This window comes from Balaenoptera physalus (assembly GCF_965194825.1).
Source record: "Balaenoptera physalus genome assembly, chromosome: 1".
Classification (NCBI taxonomy): Eukaryota; Metazoa; Chordata; class Mammalia; order Artiodactyla; family Balaenopteridae; genus Balaenoptera; species Balaenoptera physalus.
This window is the reverse complement of record NC_138882.1, coordinates 82,877,057-82,903,519: the sequence shown is the minus strand read 5'-3', so window position 1 is coordinate 82,903,519 and position 26,463 is coordinate 82,877,057. Positions and strand designations below refer to the sequence as shown.

The 26,463-nt window shown below is 45.6% G+C and overlaps 2 protein-coding genes across 10 annotated transcripts in view; one reads left to right on the top strand and one right to left on the bottom strand.

The window, feature by feature from the left end:
- Positions 1–66: 66 nt before the first annotated feature.
- On the top strand, positions 67–22,185 carry RXFP4 (relaxin family peptide/INSL5 receptor 4). Its single transcript, XM_082457283.1, is given in 4 exon segments — positions 67–446; positions 9,204–17,988; positions 17,992–18,687; positions 18,691–22,185. Coding segments are annotated over 3 exon segments (1,116 nt in total). The 5' UTR covers positions 67–446; positions 9,204–17,709; the 3' UTR covers positions 18,832–22,185.
- Positions 21,853–26,463, bottom strand: part of ARHGEF2 (Rho/Rac guanine nucleotide exchange factor 2) — a 42,668-nt gene continuing 38,057 nt past the window's right edge. For all 9 annotated transcript variants that reach the window (XM_082456367.1, XM_082456370.1, XM_082456372.1 and 6 more), the window contains 8 exons: positions 26,126–26,326; positions 25,633–25,752; positions 25,436–25,503; positions 25,259–25,294; positions 25,003–25,053; positions 24,354–24,797; positions 23,920–24,103; positions 21,853–23,305 (listed from right to left, as the gene is read on the bottom strand). In XM_082456367.1, coding sequence (XP_082312493.1) covers positions 23,232–23,305; positions 23,920–24,103; positions 24,354–24,797; positions 25,003–25,053; positions 25,259–25,294; positions 25,436–25,503; positions 25,633–25,752; positions 26,126–26,326 — 1,178 coding nt within the window. In that variant the 3' untranslated portion in view covers positions 21,853–23,231. The remainder of the gene's footprint in view (positions 23,306–23,919; positions 24,104–24,353; positions 24,798–25,002; positions 25,054–25,258; positions 25,295–25,435; positions 25,504–25,632; positions 25,753–26,125; positions 26,327–26,463) is intronic.

Genomic DNA, 26,463 nt, shown 5'->3' with positions numbered 1-26,463 from the left:
CAAAGCGGTTCCGGTGTAAACGTCTATTCCGATTGGACTCTCGTTGATTTCAAGGCGTCTGGCGTTCTGTGAGACAGGGTGTGACCTTCCTGCTTGCGCCTTGCCCTTGAAAAAGATGGCTGCTAAATCTCGTATTAAGGAGGAATTGGGGCAAGGAGAATCCATCTTTGTTATGGGCAAGTTGGTAGCCTAGAAGACAATACGCATGAGTCAGAGAATTAAACAGGTTTTCCTGTTTAATTTTCAGTCACGTTCGTGTGGAGTCCCAGCCTTTTGCCTGGGAGAACGCTTTCCCACGAGTTTTTCGAACTTCACGTTTCAGTTACCTGTTTAGGAAAAAGGAAACGATTCGTCCCAAAGGTCATTCGAAGAATTTCTCTCTTTTTTTTTTTTTTTTTTTCAATTCTATGCGAAGACATAGCGCTCAACTTGGAGCTTATACGCAGGTATTTGAAAGAAACGGAAGTTAAACGTGCGGGTGAGGGCTGGAGAAATGATCCAGCGTAGGTTATGAAACACCGTTTTCCGGGTTTCTGCCTACTTAACGGTTGAACTGTCCGAGAGTGGGGCGGGCTCCGGAAAGCCCTTGGATGCAATCTGAGTTGATTCTGAAAGCCAGAGATTTCCAACATGTAGGGTATCTTGGAGCAGCAAGGAGTCTCCAGACTGAATAAATAAAATACAATGCTATTTTTCAAATAAGTACATTCTGATAGGATTAACAGAATACAAATTTATTTAAAAGCCAAGTTTATAGTGTTTTCCCTTCAACATTTTATATATAAATGTCCCTTCCATACAAACGCCACCTTTATTGTATATGAAATTATATATATAATATTTCTGCATTCTTTTCTATTGCATGAATCTACTTTTTCCTTTGCTGTAATGCTTTTATAACAATAATTTTACACCTACTTTAATATCTGTTAGGGCTAGTGGATACACCTACATTTCTTTGCTTATTCTGACAAGTGTGTTTTTACAAATGAATTTCAGATTAAAAAACGTTTTCCCTTTGTGTTGTCTCCCCAAAATACAGTGTTGTTGGGATTATGACAAAAATTACATTGTGTTTATTTTTTTTCCTTTTTTAAAAAAATTGAGCTATAATTCACATACCGTAAAAATTTACTCTTTTTAAAAGGGTATCTTACAGGTACAATTCATTGGTTTTTAGTGTATTTACAAAGTTGTGCAAGTATCACCATGATCTAATTCCAGGTCATTTTCATCACCCCAAAAGCAACTCTGCTCCCATTAGCAGTCACTTCCCATTTTCCCCTCCCGCCGGCCACCAGGAACCACTAATCTACTTTCTGTTTCTGTGGATTTGCCTATTCTGGACAGTTCATGTAAATGGAATCACAGAATATGTGACCTTTTGTGTCTGGCTTCTTTCTCTTAACATAATGTTCTCAAGGTTCATCCATGTTGTAGCAAGTATCAGTACTTCATTCCTTTTTATGGTCGAATAATATTTTATTGTATGGATATACCACAATTTGTTTATCTACTCATCTGTGTATAGATACTCGCCATTTCTGTATCTCCTTTGGAGAAATGCCTACTCATATCCTTTGCCCATTTTAAAATTGGGTTATTTATCTTTTTACTATTAAATTGTAAGAGATCAGTATTTATTATGAATCCAAGTCCCTTCAGATATATGACTTGCAAACATTTTCTCCCATTCTGTGGGTTGTCTTTTCACTTTTTTTTATTTTTTTTTTTTGGCCACACAGCACGTGGGATCTTAGTTCCCTGAGCAGAGATCGAACCCGCACCCCCTGTATTGGCAGCATGGAGTATTAACCACTGGACCTCCAGGGAAGTCCCCCTTTTCACTTTCTTGATGGTGTCCTTTGAAGCATAAACATTTTTTAATTTTGATGAAGCGTTATAGGTTAATACAAGATATTGAATGTAGTTCCCTGTGCTATACAGTAAATCCTTGTTGTTTATGCATTTTCTTTATTTTTAAACTTGGGAAGTATTGACAAGTTCACAAGATTCTTCCCACCCAGGAATGTCGTATGATTTTCCATTTTTTGGAGTCTTCTGTTATGCCCTTCAGTAAGTCTTACAGTGTTTTTCTTCTGGATTTTGGTTCCTTTCTTTTTGAATATATTCATAGGTATTTAAAATTTTTGACTGCTATTTTAAAAGACGTTTGAATTGTCATTTTAAACAACTTATTGTTGATATAAAAGAAATTATTGATTTTTATATTATCCAGCTACCTTGCTAAACTCTGAATAGGTCTAATAATTTTGTAGCCAAATCTCTTGGATTGATAAAATAGTATAATGGACAAGAGCACATGCCACCTATGTTTATTTCCCAAAATCGCCACTGAATTAGCTGTGACCTACTTCACTTCTGAGCCTCAGCTTCCTTACCTTTATTTTATTTATTTATTTTTAAAATTTTATTTATTTTTGGCTGCGTTGGGTCTTTGTTGCTGCCTGCGGTCTTTGTCTAGTTGTGGTTAGCAGGGGCTACTCTTCATTGTGCTGCGCGGGCTTCTCATTGCGGTGGTTCTCTTGTTGCGGAGCATGGGCTCTAGGCATGCAGGCTTCAGTAGTTGTGGCGCACGGGCTTAGTTGCTCCGCTGCATGTGGTATCTTCCCGGACCAGGGATCAAATCCGTGTCCCCTGCATTGGCAGGCGGATTCTTAACCACTGTGCCACGAGGGAAGTCCCTTCCTTACCTTTAAAAGGGAGATAATGAGGGAATTCCTTGGCGGTCCAGTGGTTAGGACTCCTCACTTTCTCTGCTGAGGACCCTGGTCAATCCCTGGTTGAGGAACTAAGATCCTGCAAGCCGCGTGGTGCAGCCAAAAAAGAAAATAAATAAAAGGGAGATCTAATAATAATAGTGCTTATCTCACAGAGTTGTTGTGAGGGCTATGTGAGTTAATAATAAAAGTTCTTAGAATACTAAAGGTATGTGTTTCTAATTATTTTCTAGGTATAAGATACAATTTACAAAGAATGTATCAATAAAATTAATCTTTACTTAATTTCTAATGTTTGTACCACTTATTTTGGGAGATTCTCTTTTTTATTATTACTAAAGTAAATAGTGAAAACTAGTGGTGATTGAACGTTCTTGTTTCTGACATTAATTTCACTTCCTTTTCACTGCAGATTGTCTTTATTTTTGTTAAAAGGCATACTGTTGATTACTTTAACAAATACTGTTTAGGTCCCCTAATTATTTTCTCTAGTCCTGTTGTCCTCCCCATCACCCGTACCAGAGCCAGCAGTATCATGAATTTGTTGTTTGTTCTCCCTGTCCGTGTTTCTATATTGTTACAACATTGTACAGATACATAAACAATATGCAGTATAGTGTTGTTTGTGTATTTTTTTTAATTGAGGTGAAATTCACATAACATACAATTAACCATTTTATTTTTATTTTTTTTAATTTAAGGGTGATTTATTTTACTTAAGGGTGGCAGTGGGAATAGTCATAGATTTCTAATACAAACCAAATACAAAAATCAACCATAAGAATAATGAAAATCTAAATATGAGAAGCTAATCTTTTAGGAGAAAAATAAGGAGACTATCTTTTTTTTGTTGTTTTTGCCAATGGTAATGGATATGTAAGGATATTGACAACAACATTGGAATAGCAGAGGAATTGAAAATGCTATACATTGATCAATGGGAAACTAGCTAAATTAATGATATTGCATATACACAATAAAATACCATGAAGAAAGCAAACACATATATAGTCTTTGGTTGAACCATATACCATTCTAAGTGTTCTACATTACATATACTATCTCACATAATTTCCCAACAATACTACTATTATCCCATTTTACATATGAGACAAGAAGTTAAGTAACATGCCCAAGATGACACATATATATATATTTTTTTTCTATGTCTTAATATTGACATTCAGTCCAGTAATCCTCCACTGTAACAGCTCCTTTACTTTGCAGTGAAAATTGATTGGTATATTTTTTGCCTCTGTGAGTCCTTGTGGGATTTTTTTTTATTAATTCAAACAGAAAGTCACAAAAATTATAATCATCCTCATCAGTTCACTCAGTCCCATGTAATTAATTTTTTTTCATCTTGATCTTTTGTTAGCACTTTTATGAATTCATCATTTTTCCATTAGAGTTCTGAAAATATTTATTCATTCAGTTTAGCAGTATAGTCAGTTACCAGAAACCTGTACTTGTCAGAGTCTTTTCCATGAATTCCTTGAAGATGAAACCCTTTTTTAGGAACATTTTTGCAAAAGCATCAGAGTACACCCAGAACTGTATGTAAATGACAAAAGACTTAAAAATGACCATGGTTAAAGATTTGATGAAAGTTCATAATAATGCAATTGACAAGGAAATTTAGTTATTTCTGAGATATACATTTTAAAGTACAATTAACCATTTTAAAGTGTACAACTGAGTGGCATTTAGTGCATTCACAATGTTGCACAACCACCACCTCTGTCTAGTTTCAAAACTTTTTTCATCACCCCAGAAGAATACCCCATACTCAATAAGCAATCACTTCTCATTCTTCCCTGTCTCCCATCCTCTGGTAACCATCAGTTGGCTTTCTGTCTCTATGTATTTACCTATTTTGGATATTTCATGTAATCATACAATATAGGTGTTTCGTGTCTGTCTTCTATCACTTAGCATGTTTTCAAGGTTCATCCTAATTGTAGCATGTATCAGTACTTCATTCCTCTTTGTGGCTGAATAATATTCTATCAGATGTATATACCCCAATTTACTTATTCATCTGTTGATGAGCATTTGGGGTTTCCACTTCTTGGCTATTGTGAATGGTGCTGCTGTGAACGTTCATTAACAAATATTTAAGTATCTGTTTTTAACTCTTTAGATTTTATATCTAGGAGTAGAGTTGCTGGGTCATATCGTAATTCTAGATTTAACTTTTGTGGAGTCACCAAAACAAAGGGCTACAACATTTTACATTCCCACCAGAAATGTATAAGCATTCCTATTCCTCCACATCCTCTCCAACACTTATTATTTTCTGTTTTTGTTGGTTGGTTTTTATATATATATCACCATCCCAATGAGTGCAAAATGATATGTCATTGCGGTTTTCATTTGCATTTCCTTAAGGACAAATGATCTTTTCATATACTTGCTGGCCTTCTGTATATCTTCTTTGAAGAAATGCACTTTCACTTTTGAATATAATGTTTCCTTCTGATAAATATTATTTGTAAATGTTTAGGAAATTTTCTTCTATTTCAATTTTATTAAGCACTTTCATCAAGAATGAGTGTTAAGGACTTCCCTGGTGGCACAGTGGATAAAGAATCTGCCTGCCAATGCAGGGGACACGGGTTCGATCCCTGGTCCGGGAAGATCCCACATGCCACAACTACTGAAGCCCGCATGCCTAGAGCCCGTGCTCCGCAACAAGAGAAGCCACCGCAGTGAGCCCGTGCACCACAATGAACAATAGCCCCTGCTCGCCACAACTAGAGAAAGCCCGCGTGCAGCAACGCAGCCAAAAAAAAAAAAAAGAATGAGTGTTAAGATTTAGCAAATCTGTTTTTGGTAGGTTAGTTTTTTCTTTAATGCATATTGTAAACAGCTCTGACGCTACATTTCCTAAGATTGAACTCCCTCCATTTTGGAATAAACTCTTCTTGACCTGCTGAATTTGATTTGCTTATGTAGGGGAGGAAGAGTAGCTTTTTCCTCCTACCCTTTTTGGTTCTTGGCTGAGTCTTTGTAATAAAACACAGATTAACAAGAGAAGAGAATACAAATTTATTTAACACAGTATAAGTTTTATGTAACACTGGAGGCTTCATAAGGAGACGAAGATCCAAAGAAATGGTTAAACCTGAGAGTTGTTTTTTTTTTTTTTTAATTTAGTTATTTTTGGCTGCGTTGGGTCTTCATTGCTGTGAGTGGGCTTTCTCTAGTTGTGGCGAGCGGGGGCTACTCTTTGTTGTGGTGCGCGGGCTTCTCATTGCCGTGGCTTCTCTTGCTGCAGAGCACGGGCTCTAAGCGTGCGGGCTTCAGTAGTTGTGGCTTGTGGGTTCTAGAGGGCAGGCTCAGTAGTTGTGGCGCTCGGGCTTAGTTGCTCCGCGGCATGTGGGATCTTCCCGGACCAGGGATTGAATCCGTGTGCCCTGCATTGGCAGGCGGATTCTTAACCACTGTGCCACCAGGAAGTCCATCCTGAGAGTTTTTATACTAGGTTTAATTTAGAGTGGAAAGTCATGGAAAAAATATGAAAGGACAGAAAGGGATGTGAGCTAACAATGGTAATTTGGGGGAAACTGAGAAAAGCGTGTTTGTTCAGATTCTTCTTAGTGTCCTTCCATTTTGGAAATAAGGATGCTCTTTTCCTCTGGGTATAGGGAGGGCACCTCTCACATGAGGGTCTGATGACCTGCTTCAGGGGAAGTTCAGAAAGCCCTTCCTACACCTGTTGTTTCTCAAAGTCCTTCAGCTGAAAATATTCAGTGTGCCAAGTTGCCAAATTTTGTGGTAGTGTGTCCCGAACCCGTAACAGCTATTCTGTTTTTGAGTTTTGCATCTGTGTTCATAGGTGACGTCTTGGTACTTTAAAAAATCAAGTTGTAGATTTATTCCAGCTTTGAAAAACTAGTTGGCAGCCCTTTCATTTTTTTTTCCTATGCTCTAAAATACTTTGAATAACTTAGATTTTTTTTTTTTGAAGGTGGAACTGAACTTGCTTATAAAATCATCTGGATCTGGAAGCTTTTTAATGATAGATGTTTGAAAATCTTTCAGATTTCTTATGTGGTTATTCATCTGTTCAGAATTCTTACTTTTCTTGAGTTAATTTTAGACATTTAAAAATCATCCAGGGGCTTCCCTGGTGGCGCAGTGGTTGAGAATCTGCCTGCCAATGCAGGGGACATCGGTTCGAGCCCTGGTCTGGGAAGATCCCACATGCCGCGGAGCAACTAATCCCGTGAGCCACAACTACTGAGCCTGCGTGTCTGGAGCCTGTGCCCCGCAACAAGAGAGGCCGCGACAGTGAAAGGCCTGCGCACCGCCATGAAGAGTGACCCCCGCTTGCCACAACTAGAGAAAGCCCTCTCTCAGAAACGAAGACCCAACACAGCCAAAAATAAAAAAAATAAAAAATAAAAAATAAAAAAATCCATTTTACTTAGAGTTTAAAATGTTTTGCATTAAATTTGACTAAAGGTCTCTTATTCTTTTAATCTCATTTGTATGGCTGTTTCTTTCTCTTCTCTCTTTTTTCTTTTCTCTTATTTTCCTTAGCCTTGCCAGGGTCTTGTCTATTTGTTCACCTTTTTGAAGAACCCATGATTTAGTTTTAATCATCAGTATGTTCATCAATTCATCAATAGCATATTAAAGTTTTGTTTTTATTAATTATCTTCTCCTTTTGGTATTATTTTGTTTCTAGTTTCTTAAGTCAAATGCTTAGTTCATTTATTTTATTTATTTTATTTATTTACTTATTTGGCTGCATTGGGTCTTCGATGCTGCGTGCCGGCTTTCTCTAGTTGCGGTGAGCAGGGGCTATTCTTAGTTGCAGTGTGCGGACTTCTCATTGCAGTGGCTTCTCTTGTTGCAGAGCACGGGATCTAGGCACGCGGGCTTCCGTAGTTATGGCACATGGGCTCAGTAGTTGTGGCTCGCGGGCTCTAGAGCGCAGGCTCAGTAGTTGTGGCACACGGGCTTAGTTGCTCCGCGGCATGTGGGATCTTCCTGGACCACGGCTCGAACCCGTGTCTCCTGCATTGGCAGGCAGATTCTTAACCACTGCGCCACCAGGGAAGTCCGAGTTCATTTATTTTAAAGTTCTCTCTGAATTTCCCCAACAAAATTTCTCTAAGGGTATAGCCAAGTCTGATTTTCTAAACTCCATTCAATAGCACTTCCTTATATTGCTAGTTGAAAAAAGTCTCTCTAAAGTAAGAGAGGTTAGGCTGAGGTCATTTTTTCTTCCTGTTTAGTGCATGGCCAAAAAAAAATTGACATATGAATCCCAATGACTGTGCATTTCCTGGTGCTCATTTAGGTAGTATTAGGCCATCTACCAACTCCAAGGCAGTGACAGCTTGGAGTTCAAATAAAACCCATACAGACTTCCCTGGTGGCACAGTGGTTAAGAATCTGCCTGTCAATGCAGGGGACACGGGTTTGAGCCCTGGTCCGGGAAGATTCCCACATGCCGCAGAGCAACTAAGCCCGTGTGCCACAACTACTGAGCCTGCACGTCTGGAGCCCGCGCGCTTAGAGCCTGTGCTCCACAACAAGAGAAGCCACCGCAATGAGAAGCCCACGCACCGAAACAAAGAGTAGCCCCCACTCGCCGCAACTAGAGAAAGCCCACGTGTAGCAATGAAGACTCAACGCAGCCATAAATAAATAAATAAATTTTAAAAACAAAAACAAAAAAAAACTTATAAGAAAAAGCAAATGTAAAAAAAATGTTAACATTCGGGGAATCTGAGTAAAGGGGATACAGAAATTCTTTGTACTATTCTTGTAGCTTTCTCTAAATCTGTAATTATGTCAAAAGAAAAAAATACCAAAAGTAAAAAAAAGGAGGAAAAAGAAGGCTATCACAACAGTAAAACAATAGGAACAACAACATGGCACCCTTAGAAGCAAAAAGGAGAGGCAACCCACTAAAGTTCTCTAAGAACTGAATTGCCAGAAAAACATCAAGCCTGAACTGTTGGGTCCTGTGTTTGACTCAGATCAACATGGCAAGGCATCTCAGCCTCTCCAGAGATTCTTAATCCCAAGTACAAAGGATAATGGCAGAAAAGAAATATTTTAGGAGCTCTGTTCCATGGGGGGAAATTTTTATCAGTGACTATCTCAGGGATGATCTAAAGATCAGCGGTGAAAGGAAAACTTCCCAATAAGCAAAAATGATGTAATCAAATGTTTTGACTAAGGAACTCCCTCCACATCTAAGGATGTGAGTCAGCAAACTGGTGCTGGGAATTCACTCATGTCCTCAAACACACTGTCACCCACCCGTGGGTACCCCTACAGTATCAATGGAATGCTTGCCCTACAACGCTGGTGTGCTGAGCTGAGGGATGTAAAATAACTCTGAGGATTTGACCAATATATGGTGCTGATATGCTGGAGGATACATTGTATTTTCTCCCTTTTAATTAAGAAATTTTTTGTAATTGTGTTTTCCTCTAGTAATGTACATCAGATGCCTGGGTGCTTATTTTCTAAAAGGTGTAAGATGGAGCTAGTCTGCAAAGAGAAGCAGGAGACGAGCAGGTGCGCTGAGAGAAGCAGAAACAGGAACCAAATGAAAAGCAAAAGGAATAAAACTTGCTTCCCGAGGGCTGTACTGTATTGTCTTCCCATTATCTCACCTGAATCCACTCAGATCTACTGAAACTCTAAAAATGCATTCTTGGCTCTACTCGTTCATGCCAATATGCCCACCCGCTGCTGTGAAGATAGGAAAGAGAAGGCAGGGTTAGGTAGGCAAAACGGTGAGGATTTTTGAAGGACTCTGGTATAATAAACATCAACCTGTCCTTAGATACAGGTTTCAGCACTAGAAGTAACTCAAGGGGGTTTCTGTTCCTTGCAATAAAAGAGGAACTGTAGAAAACCCAAGAGGAAGAGAATGACTGATGGAGCAGGATCTGGAAAGAGAAGGATTTGAGAACAGATATAGAGATTGCTCTTGGACAGGAAGAGGAATACTTCTTCCTGGGAATTAAAAAAATTCCCACAAGCTCAAAGAAAAACTGATTTGATTATTCTGTAGCCATCAGAACCTATTTTAAATCTGTTGAATCAATGAACAACTTACCTTAGTGAACACCGTCCAGTGTCAGCCCCTCATTTCTCAAAGTCAGACAATCTTCAACCAATCAACAGCAGTCTCATAAGAGTAATCATCTTCTATGGATGATATCTATCTAGTTATACCTCTGAAAATCCACCAGTTCCTGAACTCCAGCTTCCCCAAATCCTGTAGCTAGAAGATTTACAGTCTGCTCTGCCCATAGAGATAATGTCTGACTAACATGTCTCTCTCTTACTGTAGTAAGCAATAAATTTAGTGAACATTTCTGGTTCCTTCTGCCATAAAAAATACTATTTACTGATCTACCTTGCATTCCCTTCTGCTTGAACCAGGGTGCTTCTCATAACAAATAACAGAAAACCTAACTCAACATGCCTTGAACAATAATAAATGTATTCTCTCTCATAGCTACAAGTCCATAGATGGTGTACGCTCAGCTTCTCTGCTCTGCCTGCCTCCATGGGAAGGCTTTGTCCTTAGACTGGCTTCCTTCATGCTGACAAGATGATGGCCAACACCAACTGGGGCACATGTTTCTATGTTTAGGTCCAGCAAGAGAAAGAAATCCTCTCTGCCACTCCTAGAATAAAAATCCTTCCCCCAGTTCAGTCTGATTGGACCAGCCTGTGGACTAATAACACTTACCAGGATAATGTCACGTGTTGATTGGCTTAATCCTTGACTCTTGAACCAATTACTGTCAAGAGGATGGTTACATTGTGATGGGCTTAAACTAATCAGGCTCCACTCCTAGAGCTGGAGATGGAGTTAGCTTTCTCCAAGTCATCTGGGCTCTTGAGGAATGGATACCGGAACAGAATTAGGGGAGGAATGGATACTGGAACAGAATTAGGTTCTTTAGAAAGGAAGAGGGGGACATGGATGCTATGAAAGCAACCAACATGGTCACAAAGCTACTGGACCTTTCCTTCTATGAGCTTACCCATAACAACTTTCCACTGAAACCTTCTAAGTCTAGATCTTCAAGACCGGGTCTCTTTCCAGACCATGTAGTCAACTGCATATTGGATCACTATACCCAAATGTTCACAAATTTTTCAACCTCCTTTTCCTCCTGTATTTTCTAATGCCAGTGCTATACATCTGCTATACGTCGATCCAGCCACCCATTCATGTACCCTCCATGTACTTAATTCCCCAAGCTTATACACTGGTGGTCATTCTTAATTCCTCCCTGCTCTTAGTCACTTTACATCCCCAGTCACTTGATTCTATTTCCTAAACATAATCCATATTTCTTCCCTCCTCTACTTCCTAACTATCCCAGCCCCTGTTTACAAAAGCCTCCTAATTGATATTTCTTCTCCTACCATTCTCAACCTCCTTGAATGGTCTTTCACATTGTCAATAGATAGATAATTTTAAAAAATAAATCTGATTCTGTCACTGTTTAGATTAAAAGCTTTTAGTGGCTTCTTATTCTACAGGATAAAATCCAAGCTTCTCTGCCCGGCCTAAGGTCCTCCATAACCTCATTATTGCCTCCTCCACCCATCTTTCCTGGTCTTTTCCTTGGTACACACACTATTGTGCCAACCATGCTGAAACACTTGCATTTCCCCAGATTCTGCATGCAGTTGCATACCCCCATGTCTTTGATCATACTGTTCCCATCACCTGAAATGCCCTTTCCCTGGACAAGCATCTACTGATATTTCAAGGCTTAGTACAAAACTCATCTCTGTGACTATCCCAGGTAAAGCTAAACACCTCTTCCTTTGTAGTAACTTGGAACGCTCTATTAAATCTTTAGTATAGCACCTTTCATGCTGTATTTACAAGTATCGTTTATGTTGCCTTTACTAAGAGTGAGCTGTTTGAGGGCAGGAGCTATGTCTTAATCATCTTTGTGTATCCCAGGGCTGCATGGTGCCTGTCACTTACCAGATGCCCAGGAAATGCATTTTGGATGAATGTATGAAAGATCTAGCTGATCAGGGACATGTGAAAAGATTTTCATGCATTGCCGAAGCCTCATTCTGAGGCTGGAAACTGTAAGTTGTAGTCAGATACCAATATTAGTATAGAGTAGAGCAGGGTATCCCACCAAGAAATTGACTAGCAGTGTCCATTACTGAAGACTTAAACTCTGTTTGGTTTTAGAACAGTGGCCCCAGAAAGAGCCTCTGCTCATCGACGTGCATGGGGACGCATCTGTCCCATTCCTTTCTCAGGAAGGTGAATACCTGACATCTGAAATGGAAACCTACCTTTCATGTAGGGGGCCTTAGAAGACAGAAGGGCTAGGATGCTCAGAGCCACAGCCTGGGATGCCCAGTGTGGGGCACTCTAGAGTGAACCTGGCCCAGAGCAAATGGAGTCAGCAATGAGGCTGTCCTGTTTCAGAGGGGCACAGTGCTAGGATTGGAGGCTGGGGCAGGCAGGACTTGGCTGCACTGTAGATGGACCTGGAATGTTGAACAGATGGAGGAGGAACAGATGCTTCAGTGAGGCAAACGGGAAGGGACAACCATGGCCTGGCAGCCATCAGGGCTCTTTCCTCCATGCTTGCTGTTGCATATAGCAGTAATCCATTCCTTTTAATTGTTGAGTCCCATTCCATTGTATGAACATACCACAATTTATTCCTCCATTCACTTGTTGATAGAAAATTATGTTATCCATTTGAGTTGTTTCCCATTTTAAGCTACTTCAAATAAAGCTGCTGTGAACACTGGTGTACAAGTCTTTATGTGAATGTGTACTTTCATTTCTCTTGTGTAAATGCCTAGGAGTAGAAAGACTAGGACATAGGGAGTATATGTTTAACTTTTTAAGAAAATGTCAAATTGTTTTACAAAGTGATCATATAATTTTATATTCCCATCAGCAATGTATGAAAGTTTTGGTACCCTACTTCCTCACCAACTCTTGGTATGGTCAGTTTTTTTTTTTAGACATTCTAATAGGAATGTAGTATTATCTCACTGTGGTTGTACTTTGCATTTCCCTAGAGGCTAATGATGTTGAGCATCTTCTCATGTGTTTATTTGCTATCCGTATGTCTTCTTTGATGAACTATCTGTTCAAATCCTTTACCCCTTTTTAAAAATAAGGTTGTTTTCTTATTATTGAATTGTGAGAATTCCTTAGATATTCTAGATGCAATTTTTTTTTTTTTGTTCTTTGTTTGTTTGTTTTGGCTACACCAAGCAGCATGTGGGATCTTCCCCGACGAGGATCGAACCCACGCCTCCTGCAATGGAAGCATGGAGTGTTAACCACCGGACCGCCAGGGAGGTCCAGGTACAAGTTCTTTATAAGATCTGTGATCTGCAAATATTTTCTTAGTCTGTGGCATATCTTTTCATTCTCTTAACAGTGTTTTTCAAAGAGCAGAAATTCTAGGCTTGTGGTTGCTGAGGGGGAGTGGGGATGGGGAGGGACGGATTGGGAGTTTGGGATTAGCAGATACAAACTATTATATATAGAATGGATAAACAACAAGGTCCTACTGTATGGCACAGGGAACTATATTCAATATCCTGTAATAAACCATAATGGAAAAGAGTATGAAAAAGAATACATACATATGTGTATATATGCGTATATACCCTGTGTGTGTGTGTGTGTGTGTGTGTGTGTGTGTGTGTGTGTGTATGGTTGGCCAGAAAGTTCAGGGTTTTCCATTAAGATGTTATATGTATCTGAATCACTTGCTGTACACCAGAAACTAACACAACATTGTAAACCAACTATACTTCAATAAAAAATAAGCTAAAAAAAAGTTCTTAATTTCAGTGAAGCCCAATTATCAATTTTTTGCTGTTACAGATTGTGCTTTTGATGTTGTATCTAAGAAAATTTTGCCTGACCCAAGGTCATAAAAAATTTCTCCTTTGTTTTCCTTTAGAAGTTTCGGAGTTTTAGGTTTTACATTTAGATCTATGATCCATTTTGAGTTAATTTTTGTGCATGGTGCGAGGTAGGGACTGAAGTTCTCTCATGCACGCTGTTTTTTTTTAATGTGGGTGTTCAGTTGTTACAGAATCATTTGTTGAAAAGACTATGTGTTCTTTAGTAAATTGCCTTTGAACCTTTGTGGAAAATCAGTTGACTGTAAATATGTGGGCCTATTTCAAGACTCTCAATTCCACTGATTTATATGTCTGTCCTTTTGCTAATACCACACTGTCTTGACTACTGTAGCTTTAAAGGCTTGGAATTGGATACATGAGTACTCCAACTTTATAATCTTTTTACTAAACTGTTCTGGCTATTTTACAAAATCGTTTGGCTATTTGCACTTCCACATGAATTTTAGAATCAGCTTGTCAATTTCTTTTAAAAAGGCTGCTAGAATTTTGACTAGGATTGCATTGAATCTACAGACCCATTATGAGGGGAACTGACATCTTGTTATTGAGTCTTCAAACTCATGAACACAGGATACCTCTCCATTTATTAAGATCTTCTAAATTTCTCTCAGCAGTGATTTGTAGTTTCCAGTGTACAAGTATTGGTACGTCTCTTGTCAGATTTATCTCTAAGATTTTTTTATTTTTGATGCTCTGGCAGCTTCATCTTAATGTGGAAAATAAAAGAGATGGATCACTCTCACTGCCTTTGCAATTTTTCTGTAAATATAAAGCTCTTCCAAAATATAAAGTTGAGAGAGACAGAGATTGATTCAGAAGTTGCCCTCTAGCACTGAAGCTGCCCATGCCCCTTAACCAAGACTGGAGGATTTTCTCCAGTAGCTCTTGACAGACACATGAAGTAGTAGAGGTGGTGGCTGATTGGGTTGATGTGAGGTTAGAGATCTGGGTTAGGCGCAGGTCCCCTCCTCCTGCCACTTGTAGTCCTCCAAGCAGCTAGTCTCAGTCTCCACTGTCATAAATACAAATGCCAAGATCCCTTCTCTTTATGCTCTGTGGAGGGATAACTCAGTCTCTTCTGCCACCTCCCCCAATTCCTCTTTGCCTAGGCTTTGGAGTGCAGGACAGGGATGTGGGGCTGAAAAGACATGTGGATGAGGGAGGGGAGGGTATTCAGGTGACTGAGGGGAAGGCCCAGATGTTGGAAGTCCCTTTTATAAAAGGGAGACACTGTAATCTACCACTACAGGTCCTTGGATTCTGAGATAGAAAATGGGGGGCTTCCCTGGTGGCGCAGTGGTTGAGAATCTGCCTGCTAATGCAGGGGACACGGGTTCGAGCCCTGGACTGGGAAGATCCCACATGCCGCAGAGCAACTAGGCCCGTGAGACACAACTACTGAGCCTGCGCATCTGGAGCCTGTGCTCCGCAACAAGAGAGGCTGCGATAGTGAGGCCCACGCACCGCGATGAAGAGTGGCCCCTGCTTGCCGCAACTAGAGAAAGCCCTCGCACAGAAATGAAGACCCAACACAGCCAAAAATAAATTAATTAATCAATTTTTAAAAAAAGAAAAAAAAAGAAAATGGGGCTGGAAAAGTATGGCTCTAGAGGGTAATATGAACGTGAGAGATGGCAAAAGCATTTCTGTTGGGTCCAGTTCCTCCTCTTCCTCCAGCAGTTGTGGGGGAAGAGGCCATGGAAAGCAGAGTTGTCGCTATCCTTCTGTCCATATCCTGCTGCTCTTTCCTTTGGCACTTCCCAAGGGCAGGGTCTGGCACTTCTGGCACTCTGGAAGGGGAAGAGGTTAGAGGTGGAAAGAAATGCCCAAAGGGTTTTGTGATGTACTGGAAAGAGCTAGATTCTAGGAGTCAGAAGACTTTTATCTCAAATCCTCACTCTGCCACTACTTCCCCTGTGGCCTTGGACAAGTCACTTTCACGCCCTATAAAATGAGAAACTGAACTAGATGATCTGAAAAGCCCACCCATCTCAAAAAGCTTATTATATTTTATGAGGATAGGGACCATATTAAGTTTTCATCTCCCCAGCATCTAGCACAGTGCCTGGCACATAGTAAGTGTTCAAGAAATGCTGTGATTAGTGAATGAATGGATGAATCAAGGAACAAACTAACAAAATACTAAAATGAAGGGGCCCAAAGTGAAGTTCTTAAAGTTGGTCAGTTGGCGGCACCACCTCTCTACATAACCACAAAGGAGTGTTGATAGTCTCAGACCAAGGGAAAGGATTTAGATTAGAAAAGAATAAAGGTAAAAAAAAATGATCAGAGGACAGGATATTTCAAATGGAAAGCAGAAACCTGAAATTCTGACCCAGCTTCTGTTTTCCAAGCCAAGAGACAATAGGTCCAGTGCATTAAAAGACATCGTGGCTGCCAAATGGACAAAGTGATGCAGGATGGGTGGAAGAGTAAACATGGCCCTGAGAGAGGGAGTGATTGGCACAAGTCACAAAGGAGCAGTCCCTGAGGCCAGGAGGTAGCCCCTGGGGCTCACCTGAACTTGGGCTGGGCACTCCCCTGCGGCCACCCCCTTCACACCCATCCCTTGCTGAAGGACCCAAACATCCTGGCACCCAGTCTGAATCTCTTTCACCCCTGGGTCTCTCCTATGGGGTTCATCAAACCCATTGTTGATTATCCTGAAAGGGCCCCTCTCCTCCCCTAGCACTCAAGGGAACTGAACGTCAAACATCTTAGTTAGCTAGCAGAGGACAGGAAGGTGCTGAATATTTTGAAAAAGCCTCATTCTTTTATCTACACCCTGCCCCTCACCCCACGTCTTCTCTTTTCCCCCATCACTGCAAATCCTGCAAAGGATAGGGATACGGGCACAAAAGGGGAGGACCCAATGATGCACTTTTTCCATTTAGGACTGAGATCATGGGGAGACAGGATGAGGTGTGGTAAGGGTGTATCTCAGAATCCACAGCTCTGAAAGGGGGTTTGGGGGTTGGAGGAGAGAGCAGGGGTACCACTGACCTCTGTCTCCACAGATAAGAGTAGGAAAGGGTGAAATGGCAGTGGGAGTGGTAGAGGTTACAGGACTTCTTAGCAAGAAGAGAACTGAGGGCATGCCCCGGGCCTGCTCAGGTCCTCGTAGGCTGTGTTCCCAGTAGGGAGGGAACAGGAAGCTGTGACTTCCTCTCCCCTTTTCCTCCCTGCCCTTAGCCTCAAAGTCACTTGATGCTGCAATGAATTCCAACCTGTGTTTTAGTTGGCACTGTTCCCTGGGCATGGTGATAATAGCTGCTCGGTCGGTACCTTGCTCCCTTGTGCCACAAACACCCCCAACTTTTCCTTTGAAATAATAATCACTCATGCAAATAGCAATGTATAAAGTGCTTTTTCATGTGTTATCTCATTTTACCACACCAATCCCGTAAAGCAGAGACTTTTACCCGAAAAATTTAAGCTAGGAAACTGAGGCTCGGGAGTAAAGTCACACAGCGAGTGAGGAGCAGATCTGGGACTCCAGAACTTCTGCTCTTTCTCTCTCAAATACCTATTCTGATTCCCTGCCTCCATGCTCCCTCCCAGGCCCCTTCCCCCTGGCTCCAAGGGAGCATTTTCTGCAGAGAAGGGGGCCCCTGAACACTGTTAGGATTAGAGGGGGCTCCAGTTTGGTTCCCGTCATCCCTGAGATGGGGTATCTGTGGGCCTCTCCCTGGAGTGGAGGCTTGGGGCTGCCCTGCATTGTGGGATCATTCTCCCTCCCCCCACCCTCTTCTGCGTAGAGCTCTACACAAACACAAACACATTTATCCCAACGTTCAGGTTCTCTCTCACTCTGCCCCACCCACCACCAAGACCAACAGAGAAGTGGCAGGTCGTCCCTCCACCGCCCGCCCCCTGAGGTGTGGGCGTGGGCTGGGCCTCCAGGCAGCCAGAGGCCCCAAGAGAAGCAGAGAAGCGCTCAGATCTACACGGTCCTGCTGAGAGCCTTAGGTGGCCCCTGCCAGTCTGGCAGGCACCCCCGGCCCCTCTGCCCAGCACCACCGACGTCTGATGCCCTGCGATGCCCACGCCCAGCACCTCTGTGCCCCCGCCTGCTTTCTGGGTCCACACCTCTGGAGGCAGTGTGCTGAGTGCTGATGGAGCTATGATGCCTGTTGGATTCCTAGCCCTGAGGGTTGCCCTGGCCTATGGGCTCGTGGGGGCTATCGGCTTGCTGGGAAATTTGGCCGTGCTCTGGGTTCTGGGTAACTGCGCTCGGCGAGCCCCCTGCCCACCTTCTGACGCTTTTGTCTTTAAACTAGCTTTGGCAGACCTGGGGCTGGCACTCACTCTCCCCTTCTAGGCAGCCGAGTCGGCACTGGACTTCCACTGGCCCTTCGGAGGTGCCCTCTGCAAGATGGTCCTGACAGCCACCGTCCTCAACATCTACGCCAGCATCTTCCTCATCACAGCACTGAGTGTTGCCCGATACTGGGTGGTGGCCATGGCTGCAGGACCCGGCACCCACCTCTCGCTCTTCTGGGCCCGTGTGGCCACCCTGGCCATGTGGGTGGCAGCTGCCCTGGTGACAGTGCCCACGGCTGTCTTTGGGGCCAAGGGCGAGGTGACTGGCCTGTGTCTGTGCCTGCTGCGCTTCCCCAGCAGGTATTGGCTAGGGGCCTACCAGCTGCAGAGGGTGGTCCTGGCCTTTATGGTGCCGCTGGGCATCATCACCACCAGCTACCTGCTGTTGCTGGCCTTCCTGCGGTGGCGGCAACGGCAACGGCAACGGCAGGACAGCAGGGTCGTGGCCCGCTCCATCCGCATCCTTCTGGCCTCCTTCTTCCTCTGCTGGTTCCCCAATCACGTGGTCCCTCTTTGGGGTGTCCTGGTGAAGTCTGACCTGGTGCCCTGGGACAGCACTTTCTACACCATCCATACCTATGTCTTCCTCATCACCACCTGCCTGGCACACAGCAACAGCTGCCTCAACCCCATGCTGTACTGCTTCCTAAGGCGGGAGCCCCGGCGGGCCCTGGCAGACACCTTCAGGGATCTGTGAGCAAGGCTGTGGCCCCAGGGCCGGGGCTGGGTAGAACAGGTGGCCCTAAAGGAGGTGGGCAGGCGGTGGATGGAGAGCACCCCTTGGGAGGGTGGCCCTTCTACCAGGCTTACCAACCTGGACAAAGGGACACCTGGGTGAAGGGGGCAAGGTAAACCCCCTCCTCTTTGTGGGGATCCACGCAGCCTAGGGAGAGAGAGGTTGGCCTGTCTGCCACGATGCAACACCCTCAGGGAACGTCTGATCTTTGATCCCCAACTCTGGCTATGGGGGAACAGGGAGGCTGGGACCCAGGTCAGGGCTGGGTATGACCAAGTGGAAGTCTCCACGTGGAGATGGGAATGATGAGGATCTGAGGATAAACCTCTGGAGCATCCACAAAGTGTCTGCACCTTTCATCTCAGTTCCACCTCCAGGTCAAGGTGGCCCAAAGGATTCTTTGCCCCATTTCTGCCTTCTGTGAGAATTCCCAGGAAAATTTCCCTAAGGGTTCTAGACTAATTGGGTCATAGGTCAGTGTCTATCTCCCTCTATCCCCTCCACCCTCCCTCCCTCACCTCAAATGGGGTGTACCCTTGCCCTTCTCTGGTGCTGGGGCCAAATATGCCCTTCTCCTCTGGCCACCTCTACCTTCTTACCATCTCATTAGTGTCTACAGAAACTTGGTGCCCACAGACACCTCAGCTGCAAAAGCTGTAGTTCTCCCTGCTGTGTGTGGGGTCTTGCTGGATCCCTAGCTCCAGCCAAGCTTGGAGTGCAAACCCCTGTTGCTGGCTGGGAGTACCCGCGTGTGTCTCTCCTTAAATCAGGATTTGGAGGGAGAAGTGAAGATAAGGACAAGCTGAGGATGTGGGTGGGGCATAGGGAGGCAAGAAATGCGGAAGGGGGTTGGGAGAAGAGGAGGCTGAATGTGCAGCTAGAGGAGTGGGAACCACAGAACAGGTGCTAATCTTCCTCCTCCACCAAGGGCTTAGAGCATCAACTCAGGTGTCAGAACACCTGGATTCACATCCTAGGTCTGACACTAACCAGCTGAGGGACCTCGGTAAGTTACTTTACTTCTCTGTACCTGTTTTCTCAATTTAAAATGGGCTGTTAAGGATTTAACAGTGCCTGAAATAGAGTTTTAGCTGTTATTCTTACACCCCATGTAAAATGGAGACAGAGAGAAGAAAAAAGGAAGAAATAAGGGGGCAACTGGGAGACAGGGACAAGGAGCCGTAAAGGTCTTGTCTGGAATTTTTACACGCTCTGGAGTGAAATGAAAGTTTTACATAAGGAACTGAGTGAGGGGTTGGCCCCTCAGGCTCCTCTTGAAGGTGTGCACTCCAGGGCAGGGGGTTCCCCTTTGGTTTCTGTATCCATAGATACCCAGCAATGATAAATGCTAGCCATCAGAAGGGACTTTCGGCGGGGGCAGCCCCTGGGAAGGAGGGAGGCGGCAGAGGGAAAATGGGGTGCAGCTCCCACTGCCATTGCCCCACCCCAAGGTCTGACATGTCTTGAACCCAGCTGGGCACGGCGCCTCCTGAGTGAGTGGAGCCCCCTCTGGAGGGGGCACCGCCTGCACCAGCTCCATCCAGTTGCTGAACAGAAGAGGCTCTAAAGAGCCGCCTAATTCACACCATATTAAGCAAATGCTAAAGAGATTTAATTAGCCTCTTGATGTTTAATTTTCTTTCTTTGATAATGTTTAAACGGTTCCAAAATCCACATCTATTCCCAGCCAATTCAGGATGGAAAATCCTCCACCACTTAAGTGCCCCTCTTCCCACCCCCTGCAGCTCCTCTGATGGCCCTGCTGGGGCTCCGGATACTGGCTCCTCTGGGGGCATCGCTGCTTTATGGACTTTATGGGACCCGGAGGTAAATATTGACAAAGTTTAAACAGGTCCAAGTCAGAGGTGAATGAATGCATGCAGACCCACCCTTTGGGATGGGAGAGGGAGGGGAGGGTGCAATGGAAAGGAGGCATTGCTGTGGCAAGAAGCTGGGCCCTGGCTCCCTGGAGCTCAAGCCAGAGCGCTGTGAAACTGCCAACAGGGTAGACAGAGAGTAAGACTGAGTTTCCAAAAATGGGAATAGAGAGGGGACAACGGACAGAATGGGAAAGACGTGAGAGAGGGACTAATCTCAGAGGAACTACCATGTCAGAGAAATGTGTGTCTTGTTTTGGGATCAAGGATGAAGAGGGAGTTTCAGTCCAGGGGCGGCAGGAGGGACAGAGCAGCTCTCCTGTGAGCTGTGGGCTTCTCGGAACCCACGCTCTGGGCTCTGCGTCCCCAGGTATCCGTTACACTCCTGACCAGCATCCTTCACTGGATCTGTAACAACGCTGGAGGAGCCTGCATTCCCTTTCCTGGTGGTCTTTGGATGCTAACATCCCACTGCTCTGCCTTTACAACTTTGGGTCCCAGCTGCTTCCCGCTGACGTGGCACACAGCTGAGCCATGGGCCATCGTGTTGGAAACTTTGGAGCTCTGGTGTTTTTCAGCAGAGCAGCCTAGGAGGGGAAGTGGAGAACTGCAGCTAGGAGGGCTGGCCCTTTCCTGGCTCCTCTGCTGGGCTGGCAACCCTCTGCACCCAGGTTTCCCTGTCTATGAAATGAGAACAATTCCTACCTCACAGATTCCGTTATGGATGAGAAAGCACCTTGTCAAGGCCAGATGCTGATGGATGAGAATTACAGGAGTGGAGGGTGCTGGCTGTGCCCCCAGGCCTGCCCCCCACCCCAGGTGATTTCAATTCCTCTTTCTAGCTGAGGTCATGGGCCCCATCCTTCCCATCTTACTCCATGGGCTCCAACAGAGGTCTGTGCACTATGCCAGCATTTATACAACTCTAGACTCTCTCACCCCTCCCCCTACAGCCCCAGAGCAGGGTATTAACCAGAAACAGGAAGCAAAAAATTAACGAAAAACAAGAACTGAAACCTACTTAATCTCTCACTGCCTCTCAAAATGGCAAAGAGCAAATGAGCAGCTCCTAGGAGGGGAACCGTCTTAAAAAGGTTAAACCAGGGCTCTGGCACTGCGAAGAACAAGGGCAGAGTGAGGGCTGAACCTGAAAATGAATGACTCTGGGGAGAGGCTAACAGGAACTGTGCTGAAAGGGAGGGAAGGGGGCAAGAGGCTGATGTAATTCCTGAGCATGGCATGCAAATGAGATGAAAACAAGTTTTTTAATGTTGGAACCTCCAACAGCCACTGGAACCTAAGTGCCCCTTCATTATTATCCTTGTATTTGTGAGCGTCAAAGATGACAACAAAAAAAGGTTGGCAGCGGTTTCTTTTGTTAGCGCCCCCTGTCTTCAGGGAGGCAGTCACCCTTCCTGGGAGAGGAAGAGGCTCCTTTTGGAGGAACACACGTCATTGCCTGGCTCTCCCCCTCACCAGCACCCTCAGAACTGGCAGACATTAACAGACAGTACTTCCTGGGGTTCCAGGACTTTAATTTTCCCCGTTTTATCTTTTTTTTTTTTTTTTTTTTTTTTTTTTTTAAACAATCAAATTTGCAGAAAACTGGCTGGGGCTGGCAGGCACTGGGGTGGGGTTGGGGGAGGTCCATTGAAAAATCCCCCAAATTCACGCAAAGGTTTCAGGTCATGGTTGCTGAGGTGGGGGATGAGGTCAGGGTTTGTAGATTTCCCAACTCACCCAAGAACTGTTTTTCCAAATGGCTGGGGAAGAGGTCAAAATGGGTCCCCCAGTACTATAGATGAGTGGAGAAGTCATTGTTCCCCCCATCCCTCAAGTTCTTCCGAGATGTAGAGATAGAGGGCTGCGATTTCTAATTGCCTACAATCTTCTCTTAAAAATATAAAACACGTGCAGTTGGCTTTGGTACAAAAAAGAAAACAACAACAACAAAAAAACATTCTGGTCCCTGTGAGTTTTTCCCCTCACCCCCCAACAAACCATTACGGCCACCTCAACCTGTATTCCATCAACTCTAGGAAGCCAGGTTATCTCCCTGGGGTTTCCATAGAAGACAGAGAGAAGGGGGAACAGCAGTAAGAGGTTGAGGGGAAGGGGAGAGGGACATGGCCCTGACCACAGCCCTTCCTGAAGGGGCAGTAGGGTCTTATGGCTGCAGCCTCTCCTCAAAGATGGGTGTTGCTCAGGAGGGGTGTCAGGGCTAGAACCCAGCAGCTGCACAGTTAAGCCTGAATAAACCCCAGTAGTGTTAAAGGACAAGGCCCCCTGATCCCTATGGCTTGGTTCCCATGTCCCTGGTCCTCTAAATCTCCCCTCTCCCTCCATAACTAATAAACAATAAATAAATAAATTTTCCTAAAGTAGAGGGAAGAAGGCATGAAAAATTGGCATCTGCAGTGTAGCTTCTGGATGCCACCAGGGGGTACTGTGGCCTAATACCCCCAGCTTCCTAAATGGCCCCCCGTGTCCAAGGATCCCAAGAGCTGGCAAGGACAATCAGCAGTTCTTTCAAAAGTTCCCTCGTCATTGGCAGATTGGAGTCCCCAGGTTTGCCTCCCTCAGTAATGTTCTTCAGGGGGACACGGGGTGGGGGGAGGGGCCCCCTTAGCTCTCTGAAGCTACAGGCTCCCCGTCGCGGCTCTCAGTCTCTTCCGGGATGTCCTGCATTCGGGTGAAGTCTGAAGGAGGACGGGGCAAAGTTAGTGAGTGAACAGATGCTCCCGTGATCAACTGAACCCCTACACTGACGCCTCCCCGTCTGTGGGCTGAGGAGCTCAGAGAGCTGTGAGGGAGGGCAGAGGTCTGTAATCCTTGGGTGAGGGGAAAACCTCTGTCAACAAAGTAAGGTATGCACACCTAGGTACTTGGAAGTATATGGAGACACAATTTGATTAATAAAATACAAACTATGTTAAGATTAGTATTACATGAAGTCACAGTAGCTTTGGGTTATTTTGTATTTCCTGAACCAACTATAAGAACTTGGAGGGCTTTGAAATTTTTTTACTTTGAAAATCTACTTCTGCTTGAAAAGGCTGGGAATCATGGACCTACTGGAGCAGAGGCCCCTACATTCTTTGCTTCCTAGAGTTCCACTTCCCATCTACCAGGAGGCAAAACAGGAAGTGCTCTGTGCCCCTCCCAAGAGTTACTGTAGACCTCAGTGGTTGGTTAGGGACCATCCTAAATGTTCCCGTGCTTTAGGATGCAGGCTTCATTTGGAAACCACAGCCCAAGGGTCTGTACCCAGGTTACATCCCATTTCCATTCCATGTCTCCACCAGGATCTCACCTCGTGGACTATGGGGCGGAGACAGACGGCTGCTACCTTCCTCCTCGCTGCCGGTGTCGGGGTCACTGCTATCTTGTAGCCGCTCATCGGGGCTGCCCAGCTCCTGCCTCTCTCGATCCTCAAAGGGTCGATGGACAGAGCGAATAGTCACAGGCAAATCCAGGCGGTCATGGCCTCGGCTGGGCTGTGGACAGCAGGCCAGAAAAGCAGGAGGCCAGGGAATGAGCAGTGTGAAGACTCAACTCTCAGCACCTCTACCACTGACTGATTTCTTTCCACACCCATCGCAACTGTTCAGTCCTCCCATCAGTATCCTATATCCTTCAAGTCTGATGCCCGATGTCATTTGGCCTCAAATCTCCAATTCCTTTCTGGTTCTCTCATGGACCCTCATGTCCACCCTGATGTCACTTCACTACTTCAAGCTTCCTTACCTGTGGGGGGGTGAAACTCAAGTACAGGGCATCGCCTGCAGGGAGGCTACGCCGCCTCGGATCCAGAGGCCGCCGGGCCCAGGGGGCCTCAGCTGGGAGTGGTTCCGTGTGGCCCAAGGCGGCCAGCTGCCTGCGAGCCTCTTCGGCCTCCCGCTCCAGCAGGGCGCGGGCCTGCTCGCTCTCTCGGAGCCGGGCTTCCAGGCTGCCAGCCTCCGTCGCCCGCTCTTCGCCGAGGCGTCGGCAGCGCCGTAGCTCCTCTTGCAGCAGCGTGTGTTGCCGCTGCAGCAATGCCAGTTCCGTAGCCTGCTTTTCAGGAGCCACAGGGGCAGCCCCGGCTCTGCCAGCCTCCCCATCCCGGGAGTTGGCTCGGGTCAGCTTCTCCCGCCGCTCGGGGCCCTCAGGGAACCGGGCTTCCATCAAAGTGTCCTGCTGGGCCACAGCCGCCTGCGGGTGGAATGGAGATGGAGGGGTGTATCAGGACCCCGTTTCTTCTACCCCTCACCCTCACTCCCCAGGGCCCAGGTCATGATTCCTGGAGAGCTCGAATCGGGAAGGCTTAGAAAGGCCTGTTAGGATGATTCTGTCCCACCTAAATGGGCAGCTCGGGTCTGGCTCCTCCCCTTCCCATGCTAGCCCTTGCCCCACTGACCTGTAGGCCATGTAGAAGTCCATAGAGATTGACCAATCGCTGCAACGCTTCCTGAGGACAGAGGAGAGGGTGGGAACAGAGTCCAAGCTTCAGGATGGGAGAACTGCCCAGAAGTTGAATAAGTGTGGGCGTGGGACAATAAGACTGCAAGTACTTTGAGGTGTACACTCCCCCTCCCAACTCCAAACTGGGCTCTAATTTCTCAGATGAGAGTACCCCTCCTTCAGTCTCCTATATGATCACATTCCCATCTCACCTCCTGGGGAGATCTCAGCTGATTTCCATTTCGATCCTGCAGAAACGGGCAAGGATGGGGAATCAGCAGACACACAAGTCCCTGGTGCCTGTCCCTGATAGCTCTGAGTCAAGGATCTATAGGGCAGCTGTCCCTTTCCCTCCCTCTAGCCAAGTCCTGACACCTCCTGAAACCCACCTTCTGGCTGGAGTCTGAGTCAGCTCTGCAGAGCTCAATGGAGCCATTGAAGGTTCTGGCCTCACCATCTGTTGAGAAGGGGAAAAGGATGGGCCGAACCACTTCCCCAGCACCCTGATACCACTCAGTCCCTGGTACCACCCCATTCTCTTTAACCCCTCCCACGTGCTACCTTGGTGCCCTGCCCTGGCACTCACTGGCAGTGACTCCAGGACTCGTGTTACCACCGCTGTCCGGTTCCACGGACAGGGCTGTTTCCCGGGGTGTCAAGAGCAGCTCCACTCCAGGCCCCACCAGCAGGTCTTTCAGGCCCTCCACTGCGGGGAAAGAAGAGGTGAGGACAGCAGCAACAGAGAATCCTGCGGGGGATGGGAGGCGATGCCATTCGCTCAGTACACGGAACATGCAGGCATCTAGGGGAATGCCCCCTGCACAGGTAGTGGGGTCTCACTGCCACCACCACATACAAGGCAAAGGTCATTAAAGGTGCCCAAGGGGCAGCACAAGTATGTGCAGGATGAGAGGTGTCAAACAGCAGCAAGGACCATCTTCCCCCGCAAGCAACAGGCACTCAGGGGAGTTATGGCCTATGGGGCTGACGTCCCCCTTGTCTGTGTGTGTCTAGCCACGGGTCCATATCTTGGGATGGTGAGTGGATGAGTCTGGACTCTTCCCTAGGAGCTCCCTCACCCTCACGGATGGCATCCTGCAGCAGCCGCTCGCCACGAGGGGACTCGAGGGACTCAGAGCGGAAAAGCCCCCTGGGCAGGGTGGGCAGGGGCATCCCGCTGCCGCCATCCTCTTCCACCTGGAAGTGGGTCATCTCGGCAAACAGCCCAACCTTCTCCTGCAGCAGCTCCACCAGTGCCCGGTCTTTCTGCTGCAGCTCCACTGTGGATGAGAACAGGTGAGCACCCAGAAGAGCCAGTAGTGAAGGGGCAGCCCCAGGGGTCAGGGGCCAGGCCTGGGCAGAACGGCAGGATTCAATTTTGGTTTTTTGGCATTTATGAAAAAGAAAAGAACTTCTT